This window comes from Balaenoptera borealis (genome assembly GCF_965194805.1).
Source record: "Balaenoptera borealis genome assembly, contig: HAP1_SCAFFOLD_1348, whole genome shotgun sequence".
Taxonomy (NCBI): domain Eukaryota; kingdom Metazoa; phylum Chordata; class Mammalia; order Artiodactyla; family Balaenopteridae; genus Balaenoptera; species Balaenoptera borealis.
In genome coordinates this window covers 133,083-159,538 of record NW_028122873.1, presented here as the reverse complement: position 1 = coordinate 159,538, position 26,456 = coordinate 133,083, and the positions used below count along the sequence as shown (strand labels likewise).

The 26,456-nt window shown below is 53.6% G+C and overlaps 2 protein-coding genes across 4 annotated transcripts; both read right to left on the bottom strand.

Annotated features, from left to right (window-relative positions):
• Positions 1-449: 449 nt before the first annotated feature.
• LOC309621992 (myosin-8-like) lies at positions 450-3,283 on the bottom strand (the record flags this gene model as incomplete). 2 transcript variants are annotated; one of them, XM_082409228.1, is made up of 5 exons in its annotated part: positions 450-775; positions 1,780-1,875; positions 2,436-2,540; positions 2,725-2,898; positions 3,128-3,283. In XM_082409228.1, the coding sequence occupies 5 exons, from the start codon at positions 3,281-3,283 to the stop codon at positions 626-628; spliced, it is 681 nt and encodes a 226-aa protein (XP_082265354.1). In that variant the 3' UTR covers positions 450-625. The 2 variants fall into 2 exon arrangements, with proteins under 2 accessions (XP_082265354.1, XP_082265355.1); XM_082409229.1 differs by lacking the exon at positions 1,780-1,875.
• On the bottom strand, positions 3,250-8,275 carry LOC309621993 (myosin-13-like). 2 transcript variants are annotated; one of them, XM_082409230.1, is made up of 6 exons: positions 7,560-8,275; positions 6,609-6,703; positions 6,311-6,435; positions 5,224-5,532; positions 4,851-5,143; positions 3,250-3,333 (listed from the first exon to the last, which is right to left on the bottom strand). In XM_082409230.1, the coding sequence occupies exons 3-5, from the start codon at positions 6,413-6,415 to the stop codon at positions 4,880-4,882; spliced, it is 678 nt and encodes a 225-aa protein (XP_082265356.1). In that variant the 5' UTR covers positions 6,416-6,435; positions 6,609-6,703; positions 7,560-8,275; the 3' UTR covers positions 3,250-3,333; positions 4,851-4,879. The 2 variants fall into 2 exon arrangements, with proteins under 2 accessions (XP_082265356.1, XP_082265357.1); XM_082409231.1 differs by lacking the exon at positions 3,250-3,333 and having other exon boundaries at positions 4,135-5,143.
• Between the last annotated feature and the right edge of the window lie 18,181 nt (positions 8,276-26,456).

Genomic DNA, 26,456 nt, shown 5'->3' with positions numbered 1-26,456 from the left:
GTTATTACAGAATACTGAGCCGAGTTCCCTGTGCTATACACTAGGTTCTTGTTGATTATCTATTTCAAATATAGTAGACACAGCTTCTTATTTGTTGACTGCCTTTCTTTCCTTGCAGAATATAAGTTCCCAGAGGGAGGGAACTATGCTTTGTTCACTGCTATTCCCATAGTACTGAGAGCAGGGCCCGGCGCATAGTAGATGCTCAGTAACCACCCGTGGAGTGGGTGCATGAGTGTGTCCTGTCTGAAGGCGTAACCTCAGTGAGTGGTTTCCTTAGTCAGTTGTAACAGTCTAGAGAGACTTAATAAAATTAAGTCCAGTAAAAGATAATTGTGTGTGTGTGTGGTGGAGCTGGAGATGGGAAAGGGGATGCGGGGTGGTGAGGGAGGTACAGATATTGAATGTTCCACAAAGCCATATATAATGTTAGAATAATAATAGCTAGGTGAGAACTGTGTTTGAGAGTAAGTAATTTTGGAAGTAAATGAGTCTGGTTCAGTTTATCAGTTCACTGTAGTTTTTATTTATTCAACATGAAGAGAAAAACATCACAAAGCAAGTGACCCAAAATAGCACATTTTGTGCATTTCTTCAGCCCCTTGGCAGCATCAGGCAGATGTGTTCACTCTGCACTGACTTGTGTGTGAATCTCCCGGCTCTTCACCCGCAGCTTGTTGACCTGGGACTCGGCAATGTCAGCCCGTTCCTCGGCCTCCTCCAGCTCGTGCTGGAGCTTGCGGAATTTGGCAAGATTAGCATTGGATTGTTCCTCCTAAGAATAAAGTTGTGAGAGTTAGACTTTGTGGTTCTCCTTGCACTTGTCACAAACAGGATTATTTCCTCAACTCAGATATTTCCTTCTTACGGTTTGTTTGTCATATCTGATTTCAAATCCAGACAGAACTTGTAACTTCAGTTACATTTTTTACTCTAAAGAATGAAAGAAGAAATAGTTTTGAAATGGAAGAGATGAGCTCATTATGTCAAACCTTTGTATACGTGAAGTCTATTTACGATGTATGGACTGAGTGGAAAGGAGGAAGAGACCCATGTGCGCTCGCTCACAGAGGTTAGACAGTAAATGTAAGGTCAAATTCTAATTTTGGGAAAATCCCAGTTGAAGTGTTTTTGCCATATATTTTGACTCTGGTATACAGAGACGCTGCGGGTGGGGGGATGGGGATAGGAAGAAGTATGCCCTTTGTTGGTTGCACTTACTACCATTCGTGCCTCTCCCTTTCGTGTTCCCTTTTCTTACCTCTTACCCACTACATTGTGTCTGGAAGAGTGGGGAACAACCAGGAAAAGTGAAGCTGGAGAATCTTCCAACACATCCTAATTTGCTACAGCGAATGTGCAGGGATAAGTCCCTGCTGATGACAGTGGTAGTGAGGGAAGGAGTCAGCTGGGGTAAAAGATTTCTGTTTGGCTTTTGGGAACAATTGATTTTGTGCATTTCTAGAGGGAGAGGAATATTTATCATGGTGTTAGATTTTCTGCTGGATATTCTTTGCAGCTATCAAGTAAGGTGGGTTATTTGGAATTTTCTTTTTTTTCCCCAACCCCTACAAATTGCTTAATAATAAAAATATCTCGTCTTGAGGTCTTATCCTATAACTAGGATTTGGGGGTAAATTCATATTTATATCATCTCTCTTAAAATAAGAATGACATATTCTTACTTGGTCTCTTTCTTTCTCATTAACACATTCTCTTAATATACTTTCTACCCCCAAAGACGTTTTCTTCTTCCCTCAAGGGCTTAAAGATACTTACAGCCTCCTCAGCTTGTCTCTTGTATGATTTCACCTTTGCCTGTAATTTATCTACCAGGTCTTGCAGCCTGAGAACATTCTTGCGGTCTTCCTCAGTCTGGAAGTTTGAAAAAAATGTTCTGCATTGAATCCAACAAAATAAACCCACTACAGGTGGTGAAGTAAATCACTTTGATATGATGGCAGGTGGGCCTGGGGTAAATGTGGTCAACTCTGAGGCTTCCTTCATAGTATTAACAGTAGCCACTCTTGTTAAATGTCCACTGTGTGCAGGCACTATATTGGAGAGTTATACACGTCTCTAATCCTTACCTCCCTACTCTGGTGAGTAGATGTTTTTATTCTATTTTACAGGTGATGAATTAAGGTTGAGAGTGTTAGGTAACCTATCCGAGTTTAAAAAGTAAGAGGCCAAACTAGGACTAATACCAGTTTATCTGTCTTTGAAACCTGTATTCTTTCCTCACTTACACGATTTTCTAAAGGCCTTCCTGATTTTCCTAGCTTAGGAAAGGGTCTGTGATAGGTGATTGTGTCATTTGCCCCTTATGTATATCGAGTTAACATGTAGCTATTTGTGAGTACCACATAGTCACCAGGTTTTCAATTTCCCTTTGTGCAGGAAGTCTGGATATTCTAGAAAGCTCTTCCCCTTACCTGGTAGGTGAGTTCCTTTACTCTTCTCTCGTGTTTCCGCAAACCTTTAACAGCCTCAGTATTACGTTTCTGCTCACTTTCAACCTCTCCTTCAAGCTCACGTACCTACAATCAAGAAAGATACTTATATAGTCAGTCTTGGGGGATGTTAATTACCTCAGGACCTACTGACGATATTGGGTGGCTGTCCCCAGCCACAGGATAAGGATGGGAGTCAATATACAAGAAGAGAGAAGGATCGGGGAGTGCCGTTTTCACTTTCCGGATTCAGAGAGATTGAGAGACCCACCCTGGCCTCCAGCTTCTGGATGTGCTTCTTGCCACCCTTCAGGGCCAGCTGCTCAGCCTCGTCCAGGCGGTGCTGCAGGTCCTTCACCGTCTGCTCCAGGTTCTTCTTCATCCGCTCCAGGTGGGCGCTGGTGTCCTGCTCCTTCTCTGTCAGCTCCTCGGCCATCATGGCCGCCTGGTTAAGTTCACAAGAGGCAGCAGTGGGCCACCCACCCCTCCTATGCGGGCACACGGAGGGTGCTGTGAGGCTGGTACTAGGCACGCTGATGCTTTCCTCCTTGCCGCAGCCACCGCTGATGCTGCATGGTTCCCCTCCCACTTTGCCTCTGCTGAGGCTCCGTCTCCTTCCGTCTCTCCGGGAAGCCACCACTGACTGAATGCAGGGGTGAGGAGAGGAAACCTACTTGCAGGTCCCAAAGGGGCGGCGTAGAAGCCCCTTTCTTATCTCCAGACAGCATCTCTGATAAGAAAGAATGGAGCGCACATCCGTGACATCCTTCTTGGCCTTCTCCTCTGCATTTTTGGACTCCTGGATAGACTTCTCCACCTCTGCCTGGCATTGGGCTATGTCAGCTTCCAGTTTTTTCTTGGTATTTATCAGGCACGTGTTCTACAAGAAAAATTAGATAAGAGGTTCGGGCTACATTTGGACACTTACAACGATTGGAAGGGAGAGGGTTGGGTGGGGAAAGAAGTCAAGCTCGAGAACGTTCCATTTCTTATTTTTCACACAGGTGAAAAAAAATTAAAAAGACTTTCCTTTTTGATAGACAGATATCCCAAAACAGGCCCGAGAATTGTACATAAAAGAATTGAGTAAATGATAAATGTGGACATTCAAATATTTGAGGAAGGATAAATTATTTAGTTAAAGGTGCTGGAACAAGGAAATGGTTGACATAACTATGTGAAATGAAAAATAATTCTCATGATCAAAACATTGTACAGAGTTGTTAGGATGATGACAAACGAGGAAACATTTGCAATGTGCATTACTGAAAAAATAGTTCCTTCCTTAATATGTGAAAAAGACAAATCATTAAGAAAAAAGGGCAAAAGTACAAATAGCTAAGACACACCAGAAGAAATACAAATAGCCAACAAATACGACAAAATGTTCCACCTCATTAGTAATCAAAGAAATAAGAATTTTTAAAATGAGGCATTTTCAACCATAAAATCGGTGAAGATTAAAAAAAAATAATAGCTAAGCACTCTCACTTATTTTCCCCATGGGAGTAAAAATTGAGACAACTTTGTGAAAGACCAATTTACAACATATCATAAATGTCTTTGCTGTTTGAACAAGAATATATACTTCCAGGAATTTACTTACTTTTAGGAATATTAAGGAAATAGTAATCATGGATATATGTGAAAATTTAGTTATGAAGAAGTTAGTCATACAATCTTCTAATCATAAACATTTTTATTGGGAACAGTCTAAAAATATCCAACCGTAGAAGACTGATTAAATAAATGTGCCATAATACACAACTACAATGGACTGCTTTTCTGCCATTAAAAAACTGTATCATAGAAAACTATTTTAAAATATAGAAATATGTTCACAACACGTTGTTAAATGAAAAAAAGTTGCAAAAGGATTGATCACGTTTACAAAAAATATCATATTTATGTATAGAAACAAGAGCCTAGAATAGATCCCAAAATGCTAACAATATGGTTGGTATTTTTCTAGTTTTTTGGCTAATTCAAAAAATAGTTTTTAAAGCAAGCAATTTTGGGGGAATTCCCTGGCAGTCCAGTGATTAGGGCTTTGTGTTTCCACCGCGCAGGGCGCGGGTTCGATCTCTGGTTGGGGAACTAAGATCCCGTATGCCATGTGGTGTGGTCCAAAAAAATAAGAAATGAAACAAGGAATTCTTGAACTTTCCTAAAAGTAATTATTTCAAAAGACAATCCTAATTTTCTAAGCTTGCAGCTTAAATGTTACTGCCTCTGTGAAGCCTTTTCCAGCCCTTTTATGCAATAATTTGTCATGCCTTGCTCTGATTTCCCCATGATCTTTTATCTTCAGATAAAAGAAAGCTCAGCAATCTGTCCATCTAGAGACTAAGTTATTCCAAGAACTAGGCCTAATGAAAGTTTGTCTTGACCACTAGCCTGGAAGGAGCGGTGGGAACTCCTCTCCATCAAGCCTGGGTCCTGCCTGCCTCCAGGGTGGACCCAGAGTGGAGTGAGGACGGACACACGTGGGAGTGAAGGAGCTGTACGCGGTCGCTGGCCTCCAGCAGCTCGTGCTCCGCCAGCTTGCGGGTGCGCTCCGTCCGCGCCAGGGCCACCTTCCTCTCCTCCGGCTCCTCCAGCAAGAGGCCATTCCTGTGCTCCACGAGGGCCAGCTGCTCCTTGAGGTCCTCGCTGCTCCTCAGGGCGTCATCCAGATGCAGCTGGGAGTCCTTCATGAGAAACCAGGGGTGAGACCGGAGCCCAGGGCAGGCTGAGGTCCCGCCAGGTCCTCCAGGGGCCGTGCACTCACCTTGAGCTGGCTCTGGACTGAGCACAGGTATTTCTGGGTCTCTGCCACCTGGCGGTTGGAGTGGCCCAGCTGAATCTCCATCTCACTGAGGTCTCTCTCCATCTTCTTCTTCAGCCTCAGAGCAACATTCCGGCTCCAGATCTCAGCATCCAGCACGCTTTGCATGGCCTTTGCTGCCCGCTGGCTGTTTCTTTTCAGCTGCTTGATTTCTTCTTCCTTCTCAGTGATCTTGCGGTCAAGCTCAGATTTCAGCTGGTTCAACTCTAGCTGGACACGCAAAATCTTGCCCTCTTCATGCTTCAAGGAACCCTGATAAAAGTAAAGGAGTGATTGGGATTGCCGGGGGCAGCCACCTTCTTGAATGAGGTTTTTCATCCCCATTAGGATAAAAAGGGTATTATTAGGCTCATTTTACAAATAAATAGAACAGTACTCAAAAAGGTCAAACAGTTTGCTCCCAAATTGTTACTAGTAATGAAACTAGAACTGAAGCTTTGTTGTTAACAATCTTATGTCTTGAGAAGGACAGAGCATCGTTTTCAATTAGTAAAAATTTTGATTACTGTGTCTTTTTAAATAGTGACCATAAGTCAGGAGCCAACCTCTGCTCAAAAAAGACAGAGAAAGACAGAGGAATTGCTCTCCTGTTATCCTGCATAGTGCAAATTTCCCTAGACCCTCTTAAGCATCCGCCCCTCACTGGCCACAGCTGGTGATTGCATCAGGATCCTGCACTCCTTGGACCACACAGAATTCCCAGCAGCCAAAGATGACCTTGTATAACTCTCTGTTAAAACTAAGGGATTCTGAGCTGGCTCTCAGGATGTTTGGTGATTGAGTTCTTGCTTTCTGAGAGGAAGACGTTGAGGACATAATGAACAAGTTTATTTATTCAATAGGAGAAATACGATGGACTAGAGAACACTCATGAGGCGAGGCAGCAGAGAGCAGCTGGTCCCCCCCCAGGGCGGGGGTGGGGCTGGATTCTTCCCATTGGAGCCCCAGTGCCTCCTGCAGGAAGGGCCCCTGGGGGTGGTCTAGTCCCCTTCCTCAGCGCCCCGCCCTCCTTCACATCCCAGACACGTGCCTCCACCTCTTCCAGGGCAGCCTGGAGGTCTGACTTTTCTTGCTGCACTTGCTTCCTGGTCTTCTCCAATTCCTGAAGATTCTTGCTCATTTCCGCAATCTGCATGGTTAAGTCGGAAATCTCTTCTGCAAAGCACAGGCTTGATTTAGGCTGTTTTCACAGGCTCTGTCTGATAGCACCGAAATTTGCCAGGGAATTTGGGGATTGGTGATTCATTCATGACCTTCATATAGGAGAGGACAAAGACAGGGAAACCTTTCGGGGGAGGTGTCGACAAGACACAGGTGTGTGGCCTCACCTGAAGATGCAGAGGGAGGAACAACAGAACACCTGTATGACCCTGAACCTTCACACGGTACACAAAAGGGTCACAGAGAGGACCGGGGGAGACTACTGTGGAGAAAACACAGAATCATGGTCTCAGAAATAGAAGGGGCTTTAGAGGCCATTGGGTCTGGTCTAGTTTTGTAGGACAGCGGTCTGAGATCCTAAGGGATCTAGTGACAGGATCAAGGACACAAAGCCATGTAGAGACAGAATCCATGGAAGATATGTTCTGTAGAAGAGCACGGAGCTTAGCAGCCCAGCGAAGCCTCTGTTCTCGAGAACAAGGCTTGGCTGTGACTATGCCTTACATTGGGGAAGTTTGGGTCCCAGGGTAAAGTGAATAGATGTGAGGATTTGTGGGGCATCGGGAAGGAGGAGGCTATGGCCAAATGGGGGAGTGGTGGCCAGAAGAGAAGGGGGGCTGTCACACACCTGTGATAGGGAGAGAGCTGGGGGCTGTCACACCCCTGTGACGGGAAGACAGCTGGGGGCTGTCACATAGCTGTGATGGGGAGACAGTTGGGGGCAGTCACATACCTGTGAAGTGGAGACGGCTGGGGGCTGTCACATACCTGTGATGGGGAGAGAGTTGGGGGCTGTCAGGCACCTGTGGTGCAGAGAGAGCTGGGGGCTGTCACATACCTGTGATGGGGAGACAGCTGGGGGCTGTGACTCACCGGTGATGGGGAGAGAGGTGGGGGCTGTGACTCACCTGTGATGGGGAGAGAGATGGGGGCTGCCACCTACCTGTGATGGGGAGAGAGCTGGGGGCTGTCACGCACCTGTGATGTGGAGACAGCTTGGGGTTGTCACGTACCAGTGATGGGTAGAGAGCTGAGGGCTGTCACCCAAAGGAGAAGGGGAGAGGGCTGGGGGCTGTCACATACCTGTGATATGGTGACAGCTGGGGACGGTCACACACCTGTGATGGGGAGACAGCTGGGGGCTGTTACATACCTATAATGGGGAGACAGATGGGGGCTGTCACATACCTGTGATGTGGAGACAGCTGGGGGCTGTCACATACCTGTGATGGGGAGAGAGTTGGGGGCTGTCAGGGACCTGTGACGCGGAGACAGATGGGGCCTGTCACATACCTTTGATGGGGAGACAGCTGGGGGCTGTCACATACCTATGATGGGGAGAGAGTTGGGGGCTGTCAGGCACCTGTGATGCGGAGAGACCTGGGGGCTGTCACATACCTGTGATGGGGAGAGAGCTGGGGGCTGTCACACAGCTGTGATGGGGAGAGACCTGGGGGCTGTCACATACCTGTGATGCGGAGACAGCTGGTGTCTTTCAGATACCTGTGAAGTGGAGACAGTTGGGGGCTGACACATACCTGTGATGGTGAGAAAGGTGGGGGCTGTCAGGCACCTGTGACGAAGAGACAGCTGGGGGCTGTCACATACCTGTGATGGGGAGAAAGCAGGGGGCTGTCACTCATTTGTGATAGGGAGAGAGCTGGGGGCAGTTGCACACCTGTGATGGGAGACAGCTGGGGGCTGTCACTCACCTGTGATGGGGAGAGAGCAGGGGGCTGTCACACACCTCTGATGGTGAGAGAGGTGGGGACTGTCAAACACCTGTGATGGGAAGAGAGCTAGTGGTTGTCACATACCTGTGATGGGTAGAGAGATGGGGGCTGTCACATACCTGTGATGGGGAGAGAGCTGGGGACTGTCAGGCAACTGTGATGTGGTGACAGCTGGGGGCTGTCAAATACCTCTGATGGGGAGAGAGCTGGGGGCTTTCACTCACCTGTGATGGGGAGAGAGCTGGGGGCTGTCACTCACCTGTGTTGTGGAGAGAGCTGGGGGCTGTCACTCACCTGTAATGGGGAGAGAGATGGGGGCTGTCACTCACCTGTGATGGGGAGAGAGATGGGCGTTGTCACACACCTGTGATATGGAGACAACTGGGGACGGTCACACACTTGTGATGGGGAGAGAGCTTGGGATTGTCACATACCTGTGATGTGGAGACAGCTGGGGGCTGTCACATACATATAATATGGAGACAGCTGGGGGCTGTCACATATCTGTGAAGTGGAGACAGCTGTGGGTTGTCACATACCTATCATGGGGAGAGTTGGGGGCTCTCACTCACCTGTGATGGGGAAAGAGCTGGGGACTGTCACGCACCTGTGATGGGGAGAGAGTTGGGGACTGTCAAACACCGATGATGGGGAGAGTGCTGGGGGCTGTCACTCACCTGTGATGGCAAGAGAGCTGGGGGCGATCACACACCTGTGTTGGGGAGAGAGATGGGGACTTTCAAACACCTGTGATGGGGAGAGAGCTGGGGCTCACACATACCTGTGATGCGTAGACAGCTAGTGGTTGTCACATAACTGTGATGTGGAGACAATGGGGGCTGTCACATACCTGTGATGGGGAGAGAGCTGGGGGCTGTCACTCACCTGTGTTGTGGAGAGAGCTGGGGGCTGTCACTCACCTGTAATGGGAAGAGAGATGGGGGCTGTCACTCACCTGTGATGGGGAGAGAGCTGCGGGCTGTCACCCACCTGTGAAGGGGAGGGAGATGGGGGCTGTGACACACCTGTGATGGGGAGAAAGATGGGGACTGTCACATACCTATGATGCTGAGACAGCTGGGGGCTGTCACTCACCTGTGATGCGGAGAAAGCCGGTGGCTGTCACATAACTGTGATGGGGAGAGAGTTGGGGGCTGTCAGGCTCCTGTGATGCGGAGACAGCTGGGGGCTGTAAGATACCTGTGATGGGGAGAGAGCTGGGGGCTGTCACTCACCTGTGATGGGGAGAGAGATGTGGACTGTCACATACCTGTGTCGCTGAGACAGCTGGGGATTGTCACATACCTGTGATGGGGAGAGAGCTGGAGGCTGCCACTCACCTGTGATGGGGAGAGAGCTGGGGGCTGTCACTCACCTGTAATGGGGAGAGAGATGGGGGATCTCACTCACCTGGGATGGGGAGAGAGCTGGGTGCTGTCACCCACCTGTGAAGGGAAGAGAGCTGGGCGTTGTCACGCACCTGTGATATGGAGACAGCTGGGGAAGGTCACACAGCTGTGATGGGAAGACAGCTTGGGGTTGTCACATAACTGTTATGTGAAGATAGCTGGGGGCTGTCACCTATAATGGGGAGACAGCTGGGGGCAGTCACATACCTGTGATGTGGAGACAGCTGGGGCCTGTCATATACCTGTGATGGGGAGAGAGTTGGGGGCTGTCACGCACCTGTGATGCGGAGACAGCTGGGGGTTGTCACACACCTGTGATGGTGAGAGAGATGGGGACTGTTAAACACCTGTGATGGGGACAGAGCTGGGGCTGTCACACACCTGTGATGGGCAGAGATTTGGGAACTGTCAAACACCTGTGATGGGGAGAGTGCTGGGGCTGTCACATACCTGTGATGTGGAGAAAGCTGGAGGCTGTCACATACCTGTGATGGGGAGACAGTTGGGGGCTGTCAGGCACCTGTGATGCGGAGACAGCTGGTGCCTGTCACATACCTGTGATGGGGAGAGTGCTGGGGGCTGTCTCTCACCTGTGATGGGGAGAGAGCTGGTGGCTATCTCACACCTGTGATGGGGAGAGAGATGGGGACTGTCAAACACCAGTGATGGGGAGAGACCTGGGGGCTGTCACATACCTGTGATGCGGAGACAGTTGGTGTCTTTCACATACCTGTGATGTGGTGACAGCAGGGCGAAGACACATACATGTGATGCGGAGAAAGTTGGGGGCTGTCAGGCACCTGTGATGCGGAGACAGCTGCGGGCTGTCACATACATGTGATGGGGAGAGAGCTGGGGGCTGTCACATATCTGTGATGTGGAGAGAATGGGGGCTGTCACATACGTGTGATGGGGAGAGAGCTGGGGGCTGTCACTCACCTGTGTTGTGGAGAGAGCTGGGGGCTGTCACTCACCTGTAATGGGGAGAGAGATGGGGGCTGTCACTCACCTGTGATGGGGAGAGAGCTGGGCGTTGTCACACACCTGTGATATGGAGACAACTGGGGACGGTCACACACTTGTGATGGGGAGAGAGCTTGGGATTGTCACATACCTGTGATGTGGAGACAGCTGGGGGCTGTCACATATCTGTGAAGTGGAGACAGCTGTGGGTTGTCACATACCTATCATGGGGAGAGTTGGGGGCTCTCACTCACCTGTGATGGGGAAAGAGCTGGGGGCTGTCACGCACCTGTGATGGGGAGAGAGTTGGGGACTGTCAAACACCTATGATGGGGAGAGTGCTGGGGGCTGTCACTCACCTGTGATGGCAAGAGAGCTGGTGGCGATCACACACCTGTGGTATGGAGACAGCTGGGGACGGTCACTCACCTGTGATAGGGAGAGAGCTGGAGGCTGTCACACACCTGTGATGGGGATAGAGCTTGGGGCTGTCACTAACCTATAATGGGGAGAGAGCTGGGAGCTGTCACATACGTGTGATGGGGAGATAGATGGGGACTGTCAAACACCTGTGATGGGGAGAGAGCTGGGTGCTGTCACATAAAAAGTGATGTGGAGAGATACTGGGGCTCTCACTTACCTGTGATGTGGTGACAGCTGGGGGCTGTCAAATACCTCTGATGGGGAGAGAGCTGGGGGCTGTCACTCACCTGTGATGGGGAGAGAGCTGGGGACTGTCAAACACCTATGATGGGGAGAGAGCTGGGAGCTGTCACATACCTGTGATGCGGAGAGAGCTGGTGGCAGTTTCATACCTGTGATGTGGAGACAGCTGTGGGCTGTAACATACCTGTGATGCAAAGAGAGTTGGGGGCTGTCAGGCACCTGTGATGCAGAGACAGATGGCGTCTGTCACATACCTATGATGGGGAGAGAGTTGGGGGCTGTCACTCCCCTGTCATGGGGAGAGACCTTGGGGCTGTAACACACCTGTGATGGGGAGAGAGCTGGGGGCTGTCACTCACCTGTAATGGGGAGAGAGCTGGGGGCTGTCACACACCTGTTATGGGGAAAGAGATGGCGACTGTCAAACACCTGTGATGGGGAGAGACCTGGGGGCTGTCACATACCTGTGATGTGGAGACAGCTGGTGTCTTTCAGATACCTGTGAAGTGGAGACAGTTGTGGGCTGACACATACCTGTGACGGGGAGAGAGCTGGGGGCTTAAAATCACCTGTGACAGGGAGAGACCTGGGGGCTGTTACTCACCTGTAATGGGGAGAGCGCTGGGGGCTGTCACACACCTGTGATGGGGAAGGAGATGGGATTGTCAAACACCTGTGATGGGGAGAGACCTGGGGGATGTCACATACCTGTGACGTGGAGATAGGTGGGGGCTGTCACATACCTGTTATGGGGAGAAAGCTAGGGGTTGTCACATACCTGTGATGGGGAGAGGGTTGGGGGCTGTCAGGCTCCTGTGCTGCGGAGACAGCTGGGGGCTGTCAGATACCTGTGATGGGGAGAGAGCTGGGGACTGTCACCCACCTGTGAAGGGGAGAGAGTTGGGCGTTGTCACGGACCTGTGATATGGAGAGAGCTGGGGAAGGCACACACCTGTGATGGGGAGAGGGTTGGGGGCTGTCACGCACCTGTGAGGCAGAGCGAGCTGTGGGTTGTCACATACCTATCATGGGGAGAGAGCTGGGGGCTGTCACTCACCTGGATGGGGAGAGAGATGGGGACTGTCGAACACCTATGATATGGAGAGAGCTGGGGGCTGTCACATACCTGTGTTGGGGAGAGAGCTGGGGGCTGTTACTCACCTATGATGGGAACAGACATAGGGGCTGTCTATCACCTGTGATGGGGAGAGAGCTGTGGGCTGGCACATACCTGTGACGGGGAGAGAGCTGGGGGCTGTAACGCACCTGTGATTCGGAGAGAGCTGGGGGCTGTCACTCACCTGTGATTCGGAGACAGCTGGGGGCTGTCACATACCTGTGATGGGGAGAGAGATGGGGACTGTTAAATACCTGTGTTGGGCAGAGAGTTGGGTACTTTCACACACCTGTGTTGGGGAGAGAGATGGGGACTGTCAAACACCTGTGATGGGGAGAGAGCTGGGGTCTGTCACCCACCTGTGAAGGGGAGAGGGCTGGGCATTGTCACGCACTTGTGATATGGAGACACCTGGGGACGGTCACACACCTGTGATGGGGAGAGAGCTTGGTGTTGTCACATACCTGTGACGTGGAGACTGCTGGGGGCTGTCACATACCTATAATGGGGAGAGAGCTGGGGGCTGTCACATACCTGTGATGTGGAGACAGCTGGGGCCTATCATATATCTGTGATGGGGAGAGAGTAGGGGGCTGTCTCTCACCTGTGATGGGGAGAGAGCTGGGGGCTGTCAAACAGCTGTGATGGGGAGAGAGCTGGGGGCTGTCACATATCTGTGATATGGAGAGAGCTGGTTGCTGTTTCATACCAGTGATGCGGAGAGAGCTGCGGGCTGTCACCCACCTGTGAAGGGGAGGGAGATGGGGGCTGTGACACACCTGTGATGGGGAGAAAGATGGGGACTGTCACATACCTATGATGCTGAGACAGCTGGGGGCAGTAACTCACCTGTGATGCTGAGACAGCTGGGGGCTGTCACATACCTGTGATGGAGAGAGAGCTGGGGGCTGTTACTCACCTGTGAAGGGAGGAGAGATGGGGGCTCTCAATCTGGGGAGAGAGATGGGGGCTGTCACATACCTGTGATGGGGAGAGAGCTGGGACTGTCACACAACTGTGGTATGGAGACAGCTGGGGACGGTCACTCACCTGTGATAGGGAGAGAGCTGGGGGCTGTCACACACCTGTGATGGGGAGAGAGCTTGGGGTTGTCACATAACTGTTATGTGGAGACAGCTGGGGGCTGTCACCTATAATGGGGAGACAGCTGGGGGCTGTCATAAACCTGTGATGTGGAGACAGCTGGGGCCTGTCATATACCTGTGATGGGGAGAGAGTTGGGTGATGTCACGCACCTGTGAGGCGGAGACAGCTTGGGGCTGTCACATACCTGTGACGGGGAGAGCGCTGGGGGTTGTTACTCACCTGTAATGGGAAGAGAGATGGGGGCTGTCAGTCACCTGTGATGGGGAGAGAGCTGGGGGCTGTCACTCACCTGTAATGGGGAGAGAGATGGGGGCTGTCACGTACCTGTGATGGGGAGAGAGCAGGAGCTGTCACGCACCTGTGATATGGAGACAGCTGGGGACGGTCACACACCTGTGATGGGGAGAGAGTAGGGGGCTGTCAGGCAACTGTGATGTGGTGACAGCTTGGGGCTGTCAAATGCCTCTGATGGGGAGAGAGCTGGGGGCTGTCACTCACCTGTGATGGGGAGAGAGATGGGGTCTGTCACATACCTGTGAGGTGGAGACAGGTGGGGGCTGTCACATACCTGTGAAGGGGAGAGAGTTGAGGGCTGTCAGGCACCTGTGATGCGGAAAAAGCTGGGGGCTGTCACATACCTGTGATGGGGAGAGAGCTGGGGGCTGTCACTCCCCTGTGATGGGCAGAGAGCTGGGGGCTGACACAGACCTGTGAAGGGGAGACGGATAGGGACTGTCAAACACCTGTGATTGGGCGTGAGCTTGGGCTCACACATATTTGTGATGCGGAGACAAGTCGTGGCTGTCACATACCTGTGATGTGGAGATACTGGGGTCTGACACATACCTGTGATGGGGAGAGAGTTGGGGGCTGTCGGGCACCTATGATGTGGAGACACCTGGGGGCTGTCACATACCTGTGATGGGGAGAGAGCTGGGGGCTTAAAATCACCTGTGACGGGGAGAGACCTGGGGGCTGTTACTCACCTGTAATGGGGAGAGCGCTGGGGGCTGTCACACACCTGTGATGGGGAAGGAGATGGGATTGTCAAACACCTGTGATGGGGAGAGACCTGGGGGATGTCACATACCTGTGACGTGGAGATAGGTGGGGGCTGTCACATACCTGTGATGGGGAGAGAGCTGGGGGCTTTCACTCACCTGTGATAGGGAGAGAGCTGGGGGTTGTCACACAAAAGTGATGTGGAGAGATATTGGGGCTGTCACTTAGCTGTGATGGGGAGAGAGATGGGGGCTGTCAATCACCTGTGATGGGGAGAGATCTGGGGGCTGTCACATACATGTGACTGGGAAGGGTGCTGGGGGCTGTCACTCACCTGTGATGCGAAGAAAGCCGGTGGCTGTCACATACCTGTGATGGGGAGAGAGTTGGGGGCTGTCAGGCTCCTGTGATGTGGAGACAGCTGGGGGCTGTCACATAACTGTGATGGGGAGAGAGTTGGGGGCTGTCAGGCTCCTGTGATGCGGAGACAGCTGGGGGCTGTAAGATACCTGTGATGGGGAGAGAGCTGGGGGCTGTCACTCACCTGTGATGGGGAGAGAGATGTGGACTGTCACATACCTGTGTCGCTGAGACAGCTGGGGATTGTCACATACCTGTGATGGGGAGAGAGCTGGAGGCTGCCACTCACCTGTGATGGGGAGAGAGCTGGGGGCTGTCACTCACCTGTAATGGGGAGAGAGATGGGGGATCTCACTCACCTGGGATGGGGAGAGAGCTGGGTGCTGTCACCCACCTGTGAAGGGAAGAGAGCTGGGCGTTGTCACGCACCTGTGATATGGAGACAGCTGGGGAAGGTCACACAGCTGTGATGGGAAGACAGCTTGGGGTTGTCACATAACTGTTATGTGAAGATAGCTGGGGGCTGTCACCTATAATGGGGAGACAGCTGGGGGCAGTCACATACCTGTGATGTGGAGACAGCTGGGGCCTGTCATATACCTGTGATGGGGAGAGAGTTGGGGGCTGTCACGCACCTGTGATGCGGAGACAGCTGGGGGTTGTCACACACCTGTGATGGTGAGAGAGATGGGGACTGTTAAACACCTGTGATGGGGACAGAGCTGGGGCTGTCACACACCTGTGATGGGCAGAGATTTGGGAACTGTCAAACACCTGTGATGGGGAGATTGCTGGGGCTGTCACATACCTGTGATGTGGAGAAAGCTGGAGGCTGTCACATACCTGTGATGGGGAGACAGTTGGGGGCTGTCAGGCACCTGTGATGCGGAGACAGCTGGTGCCTGTCACATACCTGTGATGGGGAGAGTGCTGGGGGCTGTCTCTCACCTGTGATGGGGAGAGAGCTGGTGGCTATCTCACACCTGTGATGGGGAGAGAGATGGGGACTGTCAAACACCAGTGATGGGGAGAGACCTGGGGGCTGTCACATACCTGTGATGCGGAGACAGTTGGTGTCTTTCACATACCTGTGATGTGGTGACAGCAGGGCGCAGACACATACATGTGATGCGGAGAAAGTTGGGGGCTGTCAGGCACCTGTGATGCGGAGACAGCTGCGGGCTGTCACATACATGTGATGGGGAGACAGCTGGGGGCTGTCACATATCTGTGATGTGGAGAGAATGGGGGCTGTCACTCACCTGTGTTGTGGAGAGAGCTGGGGGCTGTCACTCACCTGTAATGGGGAGAGAGATGGGGGCTGTCACTCACCTGTGATGGGGAGAGAGCTGGGCGTTGTCACACACCTGTGATATGGAGACAACTGGGGACGGTCACACACTTGTGATGGGGAGAGAGCTTGGGATTGTCACATACCTGTGATGTGGAGACAGCTGGGGGCTGTCACATATCTGTGAAGTGGAGACAGCTGTGGGTTGTCACATACCTATCATGGGGAGAGTTGGGGGCTCTCACTCACCTGTGATGGGGAAAGAGCTGGGGGCTGTCACGCACCTGTGATGGGGAGAGAGTTGGGGACTGTCAAACACCTATGATGGGGAGAGTGCTGGGGGCTGTCACTCACCTGTGAAGGGGAGAGAGTTGGGCTTTGTCACGCACCTGTGATATGGAGACAGCTGGGGACGGTCACTCACCTGTGATAGGGAGAGAGCTGGAGGCTGTCACACACCTGTAATGGGGAGAGAGATGGGGGCTGTCTCTCACCTGTGATGGGGAGAGAGCTGGGGGCTGTCACCCACCTGTGAAGGGGAGAGAGTTGGGCGTTGTCACGCACCTGTGATATGGAGACAGCTGGGGATGGCACACACCTGTGATGGAGAGTTGGGAGCTGTCACGAACCAGTGATAGGGAGAGACAAGGGAGCTTTCACACACCTGTAATGGGGAGAGATATGGGGACTGTCAAACACCTGTGATCGGGAGAGAGCTGGGGGCTGTCACATACCTGTGATGCAGAGACAGTTGGTGGCTGTTACATACCTGTGATGTGGAGAAAGCTGGGGGCTGTCACATACATATGATGGGGAGAGAGTTGGGGGCTGTCAGGCACCTGTGATGCAGAGACAGCTGGAGGCTGTCACATACCTGTGTTGGGGAGAGTGCTGGGGTCTGTCACTCACCTGTGATGCGGAGAGAGCTGGTGGCTGTGACATACTTGTGATGGGGAGACAGCCGGGGGCCGTCACTCACCTGTGATGGGGAGAGAGCTGGGAACTGTGACACACCTGTGATGGGGAGAGAGATGGGGACTGTCACATACCTATGATGCTGAGACAGCTGGGGGCTGTCACTCACCTGTGATGGGGAGAGTGATGGGGACTGTCACATACCTGTGATGCTGAGACAGCTGGGGGCTGTCATATACCTGTGATGGAGACAGAGCTGGTGGCTGTTACTCACCTGTGTTGGGAAGAGAGATGGGGGCTGTCAATCACCTGTGATGTGGAGAGAGTTGGGGGCGGTCACTGACCTGTGATGGGGAGAGAGATGGGGGCTGTCATACATCTGTGATGGGGAGAGAGCTGAGACTGTCACGCACCTGTTGTATGGAGACAGCTGGGAACGGCACACACCTGTGATGGGGAGAGACCTTGGGCTTGTCACATACCTGTGATGTGGAGACAGCTGGGGTCTATCACATACCTATAATGGGGAGACAGTTGGGGGCTGTCACATACCTGTGATGGGGAGAGAGTTGGGGGCTGTCACGCAGCTGTGAGGCAGAGACAGCTGTGGGTTGTCACATACCTATCATGGGGAGAGAGCTGGGGGCTGTTACTCACCTGTGATAGGAGGAGAGATAGGGGCTGTCTATCAACTGTGATGGGGAGAGAGCTGGGGGCTGTCACGCACCTGTGATGGGGAGAGAGCTGGGGGTTGTGTCTCACCTGTGATCGGGCGAGAGATGGGCGCTGTCACTCACCTGTGATGGTGAGATAGATGTGGGCTGTCACTCACCTGTGATGGGGAGAGAGATGGGGGCTGTTAAATAACTGTGATGGGGAGAGAGCTGGGTACATTCACACACCTGTGTTGGGGAGAGAGATGGGGACTGTCAAACACCTGTGATGGGGAGAGTGCTGGGGGCTGTCACACAAAAGTGATGTAGAGAGAGCTGGGGGCTGTGACGCACCTGTGATGTGGAGACAGCTGGGGGCTCTAACATACCTATGATGGGGGAGAGTTGGGAACTGTCACGAACCAGTGATGGGGAGAGACCAGGGGGCTCTCACACACCTGTAATGTGGAGAGATATGGGGACTGTCAAACACCTGTGATCGGGAGAGAGCTGGGGGCTGTCACATACCTGTGATGCAGAGACAGTTGGTGGCTGTTACATACCTGTGATGTGGAGACAGCTGGGAGCTGTCACATACATGTGATGGGGAGAGAGTTGGGGGCTGTCAGGCACCTGTGATGCAGAGACAGCTGGAGGCTGTCACATACCTGTGTTGGGGAGAGTGCTGGGGGCTGTCACTCAACTGTGATGGGGAGAGAGCTGGGGGCTATCACACTCCTGTGATGGGGAGAGAGCTGGAGGCTGTCACATACCTGTGATGGGGAGAGAGTAGGGCGATGTCAGGCACTTGTGATGCGGAGAGAGCTGGAGACTGTCAGATACCTGTGATGCGGAGACAGCTGCTAGCTGTTACATCCCTGTCATGTGGAGACAGCTGGGGGCTGTCTCACACTTGTGATGGGGAGAGAGCTGGGGGCTGTCACATACCTGAGACTGGGAGAGAGCAGGGGGCTGTCAGGCACCTGTGATGCAGAGAAACTGGTGGCTGTCACATACCTGTGATGGGGAGAGAGTTGGAGGCTGTCACATACCTGTGATGGGGAGAGAGTTGGGGCCTGTCAGGCACCTCTGATGCGGAGACACCTGGGGGCTGTCACATACTGGCGATGCGGAGAGAGTTGGGGGCTGTCAGGCACCTGTGATGCTGAGAATTCTGGGGGCAGTCACATACCTGTGATGGGGAGAGAGCTGGGGGCTGTCACTCCCCTGTGATTGGGAGAGAGCTGGGGGCTCTCACACACCGGTGATGGGGAGAGACCTGGGGGCTGTCACTCACCTGTGATGGGGAGAGAGCTGGGAGTTGTCACTCACCTGTGATGGTGAGAGAGCTGGGGGCTGTCACTCAACTGTGATGTGGAGAGAGCTGGGGGCTGTCACCCACCTGTGAAGGGGAGAGAGCTGGGCGCTGTCACGCACCTGTGATATAGGGACAGCTGGGTCGGTCACACACCTGTGATGTCGATAGAGCTTGGGGTTGTCACATACCTGTGATGTGGAGACAGCTGGGGGCTGTCACATAACTGTGATGGGGAGAGAGCTGGGGGCTCTCACGCACCTGTGATGCAGAGACAGCTGGAGGCTGTCACTCACCTGTGATGGGGAGAGTGATGGGGACTGTCACATACCTGTGATGCTGAGACAGCTGGGGGCTGTCATATACCTGTGATGGAGACAGAGCTGGTGGCTGTTACTCACCTGTGTTGGGAAGAGAGATGGGGGCTGTCAATCACCTGTGATGTGGAGAGAGTTGGGGGCGGTCACTGACCTGTGATGGGGAGAGAGATGGGGGCTGTCATACATCTGTGATGGGGAGAGAGCTGAGACTGTCACGCACCTGTTGTATGGAGACAGCTGGGGACGGCACACACCTGTGATGGGGAGAAACCTTGGGCTTGTCACATACCTGTGATGTGGAGACAGCTGGGGTCTATCACATACCTATAATGGGGAGACAGTTGGGGGCTGTCACATACCTGTGATGGGGAGAGAGTTGGGGGCTGTCACACACCTGTGAGGCAGAGACAGCTGTGGGTTGTCACATACCTATCATGTGGAGAGAGCTGGGGGCTGTTACTCACCTGTGATGGGAGGAGAGATAGGGGCTGTCTATCAACTGTGATGGTGAGAGAGCTGGGGGCTGTCACACACCTTTGATGGGGAGAGAGATAGGGACTGTCACATACCTGTGATGCGGAGACAGCTGGCAGCTGTCACATACCTGTGATTAGGAGAGAGCTGCTGGCTGCCACTCACCTGTGATGGGGGGAGAGCTGGGGGCTGTCACACACCTGTGATAGGGAGAGAGATGGGGACTTTCAAACACCTGTGATGGGGAGAGAGCTGGGGGCTGTCACATACCTGTGAGGCGGAGACAGCTGTGAGTTGTCACATACCTATCATGGGGATAGAGCTGCGGGCTGTCACTCACCTATGTTGGGGAGAGAGTGTGGGGATGTCACACACTTGTGATGGGGAGAGAGATGGGGACTCTCAAACACTTATGATGTGGAGATAGCTGGGGGCTGTCACTCACCGGTGATGGGGAGAGAGATGGGGGCTTTAACATACCTGTGATGGGGAGAGATCTGGGTGCTTTCACACACCTGTGATGGGGAGAGATTTGGGGACTGTCAAACACTGGTGATGGGGAGAGTGCTGGGGGCTGTCACACAAAAGTGATGTGGACAGAGCTTGGCGCTGTCACTCACCAGTGATGGGGAGACACCTGGGGTCTGGCACACACCTGTTATCGGGAGAGAGATGGGGGCTGTCACGTACCTGTGATTCGGAGATTGCTGGCGGCTGTCACATAACTGTGATGGGGAGACAGCTGGGGGCTGTCACTCAGCTGTGATGGGGAGAGAGATAGGGGCTGTCAATCACCTGTGATCGGGAGAGAGCTGGGGGCTGTCACCCATCTGTGAAGGGGAGAGAGCTGGGGACTGTCACCCATCTGTGATATGGAGACAGCTGAGGACGGTCAAACACCTGTGATGGGGAGAGAGCTTGGCGTTGTCACATACCTGTGATGTGTAGACAGCTGGGGGCTATCATATACCTGATATGGGGTGTGAACTGGGGGCTGTCACATACCTGTGATGTGGAGACAGCTGGGGGCTGTCACTTACCTGCGATACGGAGAGAGTTGGGGGCTGTCAGGCTCCTGTGATGCGGAGATAGCTGGGGGCTGTCAGATATCTATGATGGGGAGAGAGCTGGGGGCTGTCCCTCACCTGTGATGTGGAGAGAGCTGGGGGCTGTCACACACCTTTGATGGGGAGAGAGATGGGGACTGTCACATACCTATGACGCGGAGACAGCTGGCGGCTGTCACATACCTGTGATGAGGAGAGAGCTGGGGGCTGCCACTCACCTGTGATAGGGAGAGAGATGGGGCCTGTCAGGCACCTCTGATGCGGAGACAGCTGGGGGCTGTCACATACCTGCGATGCGGAGAGAGATGGGGGCTGTCACTCTCCTGTGATTGGGAGAGAGCTGGGGGCTCTCACACACCTCTGATGGGGAGAGAGTTGGGGGCTGTCACTCACCTGTGATGGGGAGAGAACTGGGAGTTGTCACTCACCTGTGATGGTGAGAGAGCTGGGGGCTGTCACTCAGCTGTCATGGGGAGAGAGCTGGGGGCTGTCCTTCACCTGTGATGGGGAGAGAGCTGGGTGCTGTCACCCACCTGTGAAGGGGAGAGAGCTGGGCGCTGTCACGCACCTGTGATATAGAGACAGCTGGGTCGGTCACACACCTGTGATGGGGATAGAGCTTGGGATTGTCACATACCTGTGATGTGGAGACAGCTGGGGGCTGTCACATACCTGTGATGGGGAGAGAGTTGGGGGCTCTCACGCAGCTGTGATGCGTGGACAGTTGGGGGCTGTCACATACCAGTGATGGGGAAAGAGCTGGGGGCTGTGACTCACCTGTGATGGGGAGAGAGTTGGGGGCTGTCACTCACGTGTGATGGGGAGATAGCTGGGGGCTGTCACTCACCTGTGATGGGGAGAGAGATGGGGGCTGTTACATACCAGTGATGGCGAGAGATTTGGGTGCTTTCACACACCTGTGATGGGGAGAGGTTTGGGGACTGTCAAACACTGGTGATGGGGAGAGTGCTGGGGGCTGTCACACAAAAGTGATGTGGAGAGAGCTTGGGGCTGTCACTCACCTGTGATGGGGAGAGTTTTGGGGACTGTCAAACACTGGTGATGGGGAGAGTGCTGGGGGCTGTCACACAAAAGTGATGTGGAGAGAGCTTGGGGCTGTCACTCACCTGTGATGGGGAGACAGCTGGGGTCTGGCACACACCTGTGATGGGGAGAGAGCTGGGGGCTGTCACTCTCCTGTAATTGGGAGAGAGCTGTGGGCTCTCACACAGCTGTGATGGGGAGAGACCTGGGGGCTATCACTCACCTGTGATGGGGAGAGAGCTGGAGGGTGTCAATCAACTGTCATGGGGAGAGAGATGGGGGCTGTCCCTCACCTGTGATGGGGAGACAGCCTGGGGCCGTCACTCACCTGTGTTGGGGAGAGAGCTGAGCACTGTCACTCACCTTTGATGGCGAGAGAGCTGGGGGCTTTCACACACCTGTGATGGGGAGAGAGATGGGGCCTGTCAAACACCTGTGATGGGGAGATAGCTGGGGGCTGTCACACACCTGTGATGGGGAGAGAGATGGGGACTGTCAAACACCTGTGATGGGGAGAGAGCTTGGCGTTGTCACATACCTGTGATGTGTAGACAGCTGGGGGCTATCATATACCTGATATGGGGTGTGAACTGGGGGCTGTCAGGCTCCTGTGATGTGGAGATAGCTGGGGGCTGTCAAATATCTATGATGGGGAGAGAGCTGGGGGCTGTCCCTCACCTGTGATGTGGAGAGAGCTGGGGGCTGTCACACACCTTAGATGGGGAGAGAGATGGGGACTGTCACATACCTATGATGCGGAGACAGCTGGCGGCCGTCACATAACTGTGATGAGGAGAGAGCTGGGGGCTGCCACTCACCTGTGATTGGGAGAGAGCTGGGGGCTCTCACTCACCTGTGATGGGGAGATCGCTGGGGGCTGTCACACACCTGTGATGGGGAGAGAGCTGGTGGCTGTCATATAACTGGGATATGGAGACAGCTAGTGGCTGTCACGTACCTGTGATAGCGAGACAGCATTGGGCTGTCACTTACCTGTGATGGAGAAAGTGTTGGGGGCTGTCAGGCACCTGTGATGCGGAGATAGCTGTGGGCTGTCCCATACCTGAGATGCGGAGAGAGCTTGGGGCTGTCACTCACCTGTGATGCAGAGAGAGCTGGGGGCTGTCTCACACCTGTGATGGGGAAAGGGATGGGGACTGTCAAACACCTCTCATGGGGAGAGAGCTGGGGGCTCTCACATACCTCTAATGCTGAGACAGAAGGGGGCTGTCAAATACTTGTAAGGAGGAGAGAGCTGGGGGTCACACATACCTGTGATGCGGAGACACATGGGGGCTGTCACATACCTGTGATGGGGAAAGAGTTGGGGGCTGTCGTTCACCTGTGATGCGGAGACATCTGTGGGCTGTCATATACCTGAGATGGTGAGAGAGCTGGGGGCTGTCACTCACCTGTGATGGGGAGAGAGCTGGGGACTGTCACACACCTGTGATTGGGAGAGAGCTGTCAGCTGTCACTCTCCTGTAATGCGGAGACAGCTGGGGGCTGTCACATACCTGTGATGGGAAGAGTGATGGGGACTGTCAAACACCTGTGATGGGGAGAGAGTTGGGGCTATCACTCACCTGTGATGGGGAGCGAGATGGGGGCTCTCACTCACCTGTGATGGGGAAAGAGATGGGGGCTGTCACACACCTGTGAAGGGGAGAGGGATGAGGACTGCCACATACCTGTGATGCTGAGACAGCTGGGGACTGTCACACACCTCTGATGGGGAGAGAGCTGAGGGCTGTCACTCACCTGTGATGGGGGGAGAGCTGGTGGCTGTCACACACCTGTGATGGTAAGAGAGAAAGGGAATTTCAAACACCTGTGCTGGGGAGAGACTTGGGGGTTGTCACATACCTGTGATGCGGAGAGAGCTGGTGGCTGTCACATATCTGTAATGTGGAGAAAGCTGGAGGCTATCACATAGCTGTGATGAGGAGAGAGTTGGGGGCTGTCAGGCACCTATGATGCAGAGACAGCTGGGCGCTGTCACATACCTGTGATGGGGAGAGTGCTGTGGTTTGTCACTCACCTGTTATGGGGAGAGAGATGGGAGCTGTCACTAACCTGTGATGTGGAGAGACATGGGGGCTGTCACTCACCTGTGATGGGGAGAGAGCTGGGGGCTGTCACACACCTGTGATGGGGAGAGAGCTTGGGGTTGTTCACATACCTGTGATGGGGGGAAGGCTGGGGGCTATAACATACCTGTAGTGGGGAGACACCTGCGGGCTGTCACATAACTGTGATGGGGAAACAGCTGGGGGCTTTCATTCACCTGTGATGGGGAGAGAGCTGGCGGATGTCACATATCTGGGATGCGGAGACAGCTAGTGGCTGTCACATACCTGTGATGGGGAGACAGTTGGGGGCTGACACATCCGTGAGATGGGAAGAGAGCTGGGGGCTGTCCCTCACCTGTGATGGGGAGAGAGATGGGGACTGTCACATACATTTAAGGCTGAGACAGCTGGGGGCTGTCACACACCTGTGATGGGGAGAGAGCTGGGGGCTGTCATATACCTGTAATGGGGAGAGAGTTGGGAGCTGTCACTCACCTGGGATGGGGAGAGAGCTCAGGGCTGTCACACACCTGTAATAGGGTGAGAGCTGGGGGCTGTCACTCACCTGGGATGGGGAGAGAGCTGGGTGCGGTCCCACAATTGTGATGGGAAGAGTGATGGGGACTGTCAAACACCTGTGATGGGGAGAGAGCTGGGGGCTGTCACACACCTGTGATGCCCAGAGAGCTGCGAGCTGTCACATACCTGTGATGGGGAGAGAGTTGGGAGCTGTCACTCACTTGTGATGGGGAGAGAGCTGGGGGCTGTCACACACCTGTTATGGTGAGAGAGATGGGGACTGTCACATACCTGTAATGCTGAGACAACTGGGGGCTCTCACACACCTGTGATGGGGAGAGAGCTGAGGGTTGTCACATACCTGTGATGAGGAGAGGGTTGGGGGCTGTCACTCACCTGTGATGGGGAGAGAGTTCGGGGCTGTCACACACCTGTAATAGGGAGAGAGCTGGGGGGTGTCACTCACCTCGGATGGGGAGAGAGCTGGGGGCTGTCACACACCTGTGATGCGGAGACAGCTGCTGGCTGTCACATACCTGTGATGCCCAGACCGCTGGGAGCTGTCACATACCTGTGATGGGTAAAGAGTTGGTGGCTGTCGGGCACCTGTGATGCGGAGACAGCTGGGGGCTGTCACATACCTGAGATGGGGAAAGAGCTGGGGGTTTTCACTCACCTTTGATTGGGAGAGAGCTGGGGGCTCTCAAACACCAGAGATGGGGGTAGAGATGTGGCATGTCACATACCTGTTATGCTGAGACAGCTGGGGGCTGTCACATACCTGTGATGGGCAGAGAGCTGTGGTTGGTCACTCACCTGTTATGGGGAGAGTGATGGGGGCTGTCACTCACCTGTGATGGGGAGAGAGATGGGCCCTGTCACTCACCAGTGATGGGGAGAGAGCTGGGGGCTGTCAGACACCTGTGATGGGGATAGAGCTTGGGGGTGTTCACATACCTGTGATGTGGGGAAGGTGTCGGGCCTTCACATACCTCTAGTGGGGAGATACTAGCGGGCTGTCACATACCTGTGATGCGGAGACAGCTGGGGGCTGTCACTCACCTGTGATGGGGAGAGAGCTGGGGGCTTTCACACACCTGTGATTGGGAGAGAGATGGGGACTGTCAAACACCTGTGATGGGGAGAGAGCTGGCGGCTGTCACATACCTGGGATGCGCAGACAGCTTGTGGCTATCACATACCTGTGAAAGCAAGACACCTGGGAGTTGTCACATACCTGTGATGGGGAGAGAGTTGGGGGCTGTCAGGTACCTGTGATGGGGAGAGAGTTGGGGGCTGTCAGGTACCTGTGATGCGGAGACAGCTGGGGGCTGTCACATACCTGAGATGGCTAGAGAGATGCGGGCTGTGACTCACCTGTGATGGGAAGAGAGATGGGGACTGTCACTTACCTGGGATGTGGAGGCAGCTAGTGGCTGTCACATACCTGTGATAGCGACACAGCTTTGGGCTGTCACTTACGTGTGGTGGAGAGAGGGTTGGGGGCTGTCAGGCACCTGTGATGGGTAGAGAGCTGGGGGGTGTCACACGCCTGTGATGGCGAGAGAGCTGGGGGCTCACACATACCTGTAATGCGGAGACAGCCAGTGGCTCTCACGTACCTATGATGTGGAGACAGCTGGCGGCTGTCACATATCTGTGATGGGGAGAGAGTTGGGCGTTGTCATTCACCTGTGATTGGGAGACAGCTGGGGGCTTCACACACCTGTGATGGGTAGAGAGCTGGGGGCTGTCACTCACCTGTGATGGGGAGAGAGCTGGCGGCTGTCACACACTTGCGAAGGGGAGAGAGATGGGTACCGTCAAACACCTGTGATGTGGAGAGAGCTGTGGGCTCTCGGGCACCTGTGATGCGGAGACAGGTGAGGGCTGTCACATACCTGTGATGGGGGGAGAGCTGGGGGCTGTCACTCACCTGTGATGCGGAGAGAGCTGGGGGCTGTCACACACCTGTCATGGGGAAAGAA

Bases quoted from the DNA above. Each gene is read 5' to 3' on its own strand.
- LOC309621993 (XM_082409230.1), bottom strand. From the start codon at position 6,415: ATGCAGATTGCGGAAATGAGCAAGAATCTTCAGGAATTGGAGAAGACC. The intron at 5,533-6,310 runs GCACGTGTCTGG...TACTTTTATCAG, and splicing joins CTGCCCTGGAAGAGGTGGAG to GGTTCCTTGAAGCATGAAGA. The intron at 5,144-5,223 runs GTGAGTGCACGG...TTTCTCATGAAG, and splicing joins CAGTCCAGAGCCAGCTCAAG to GACTCCCAGCTGCATCTGGA.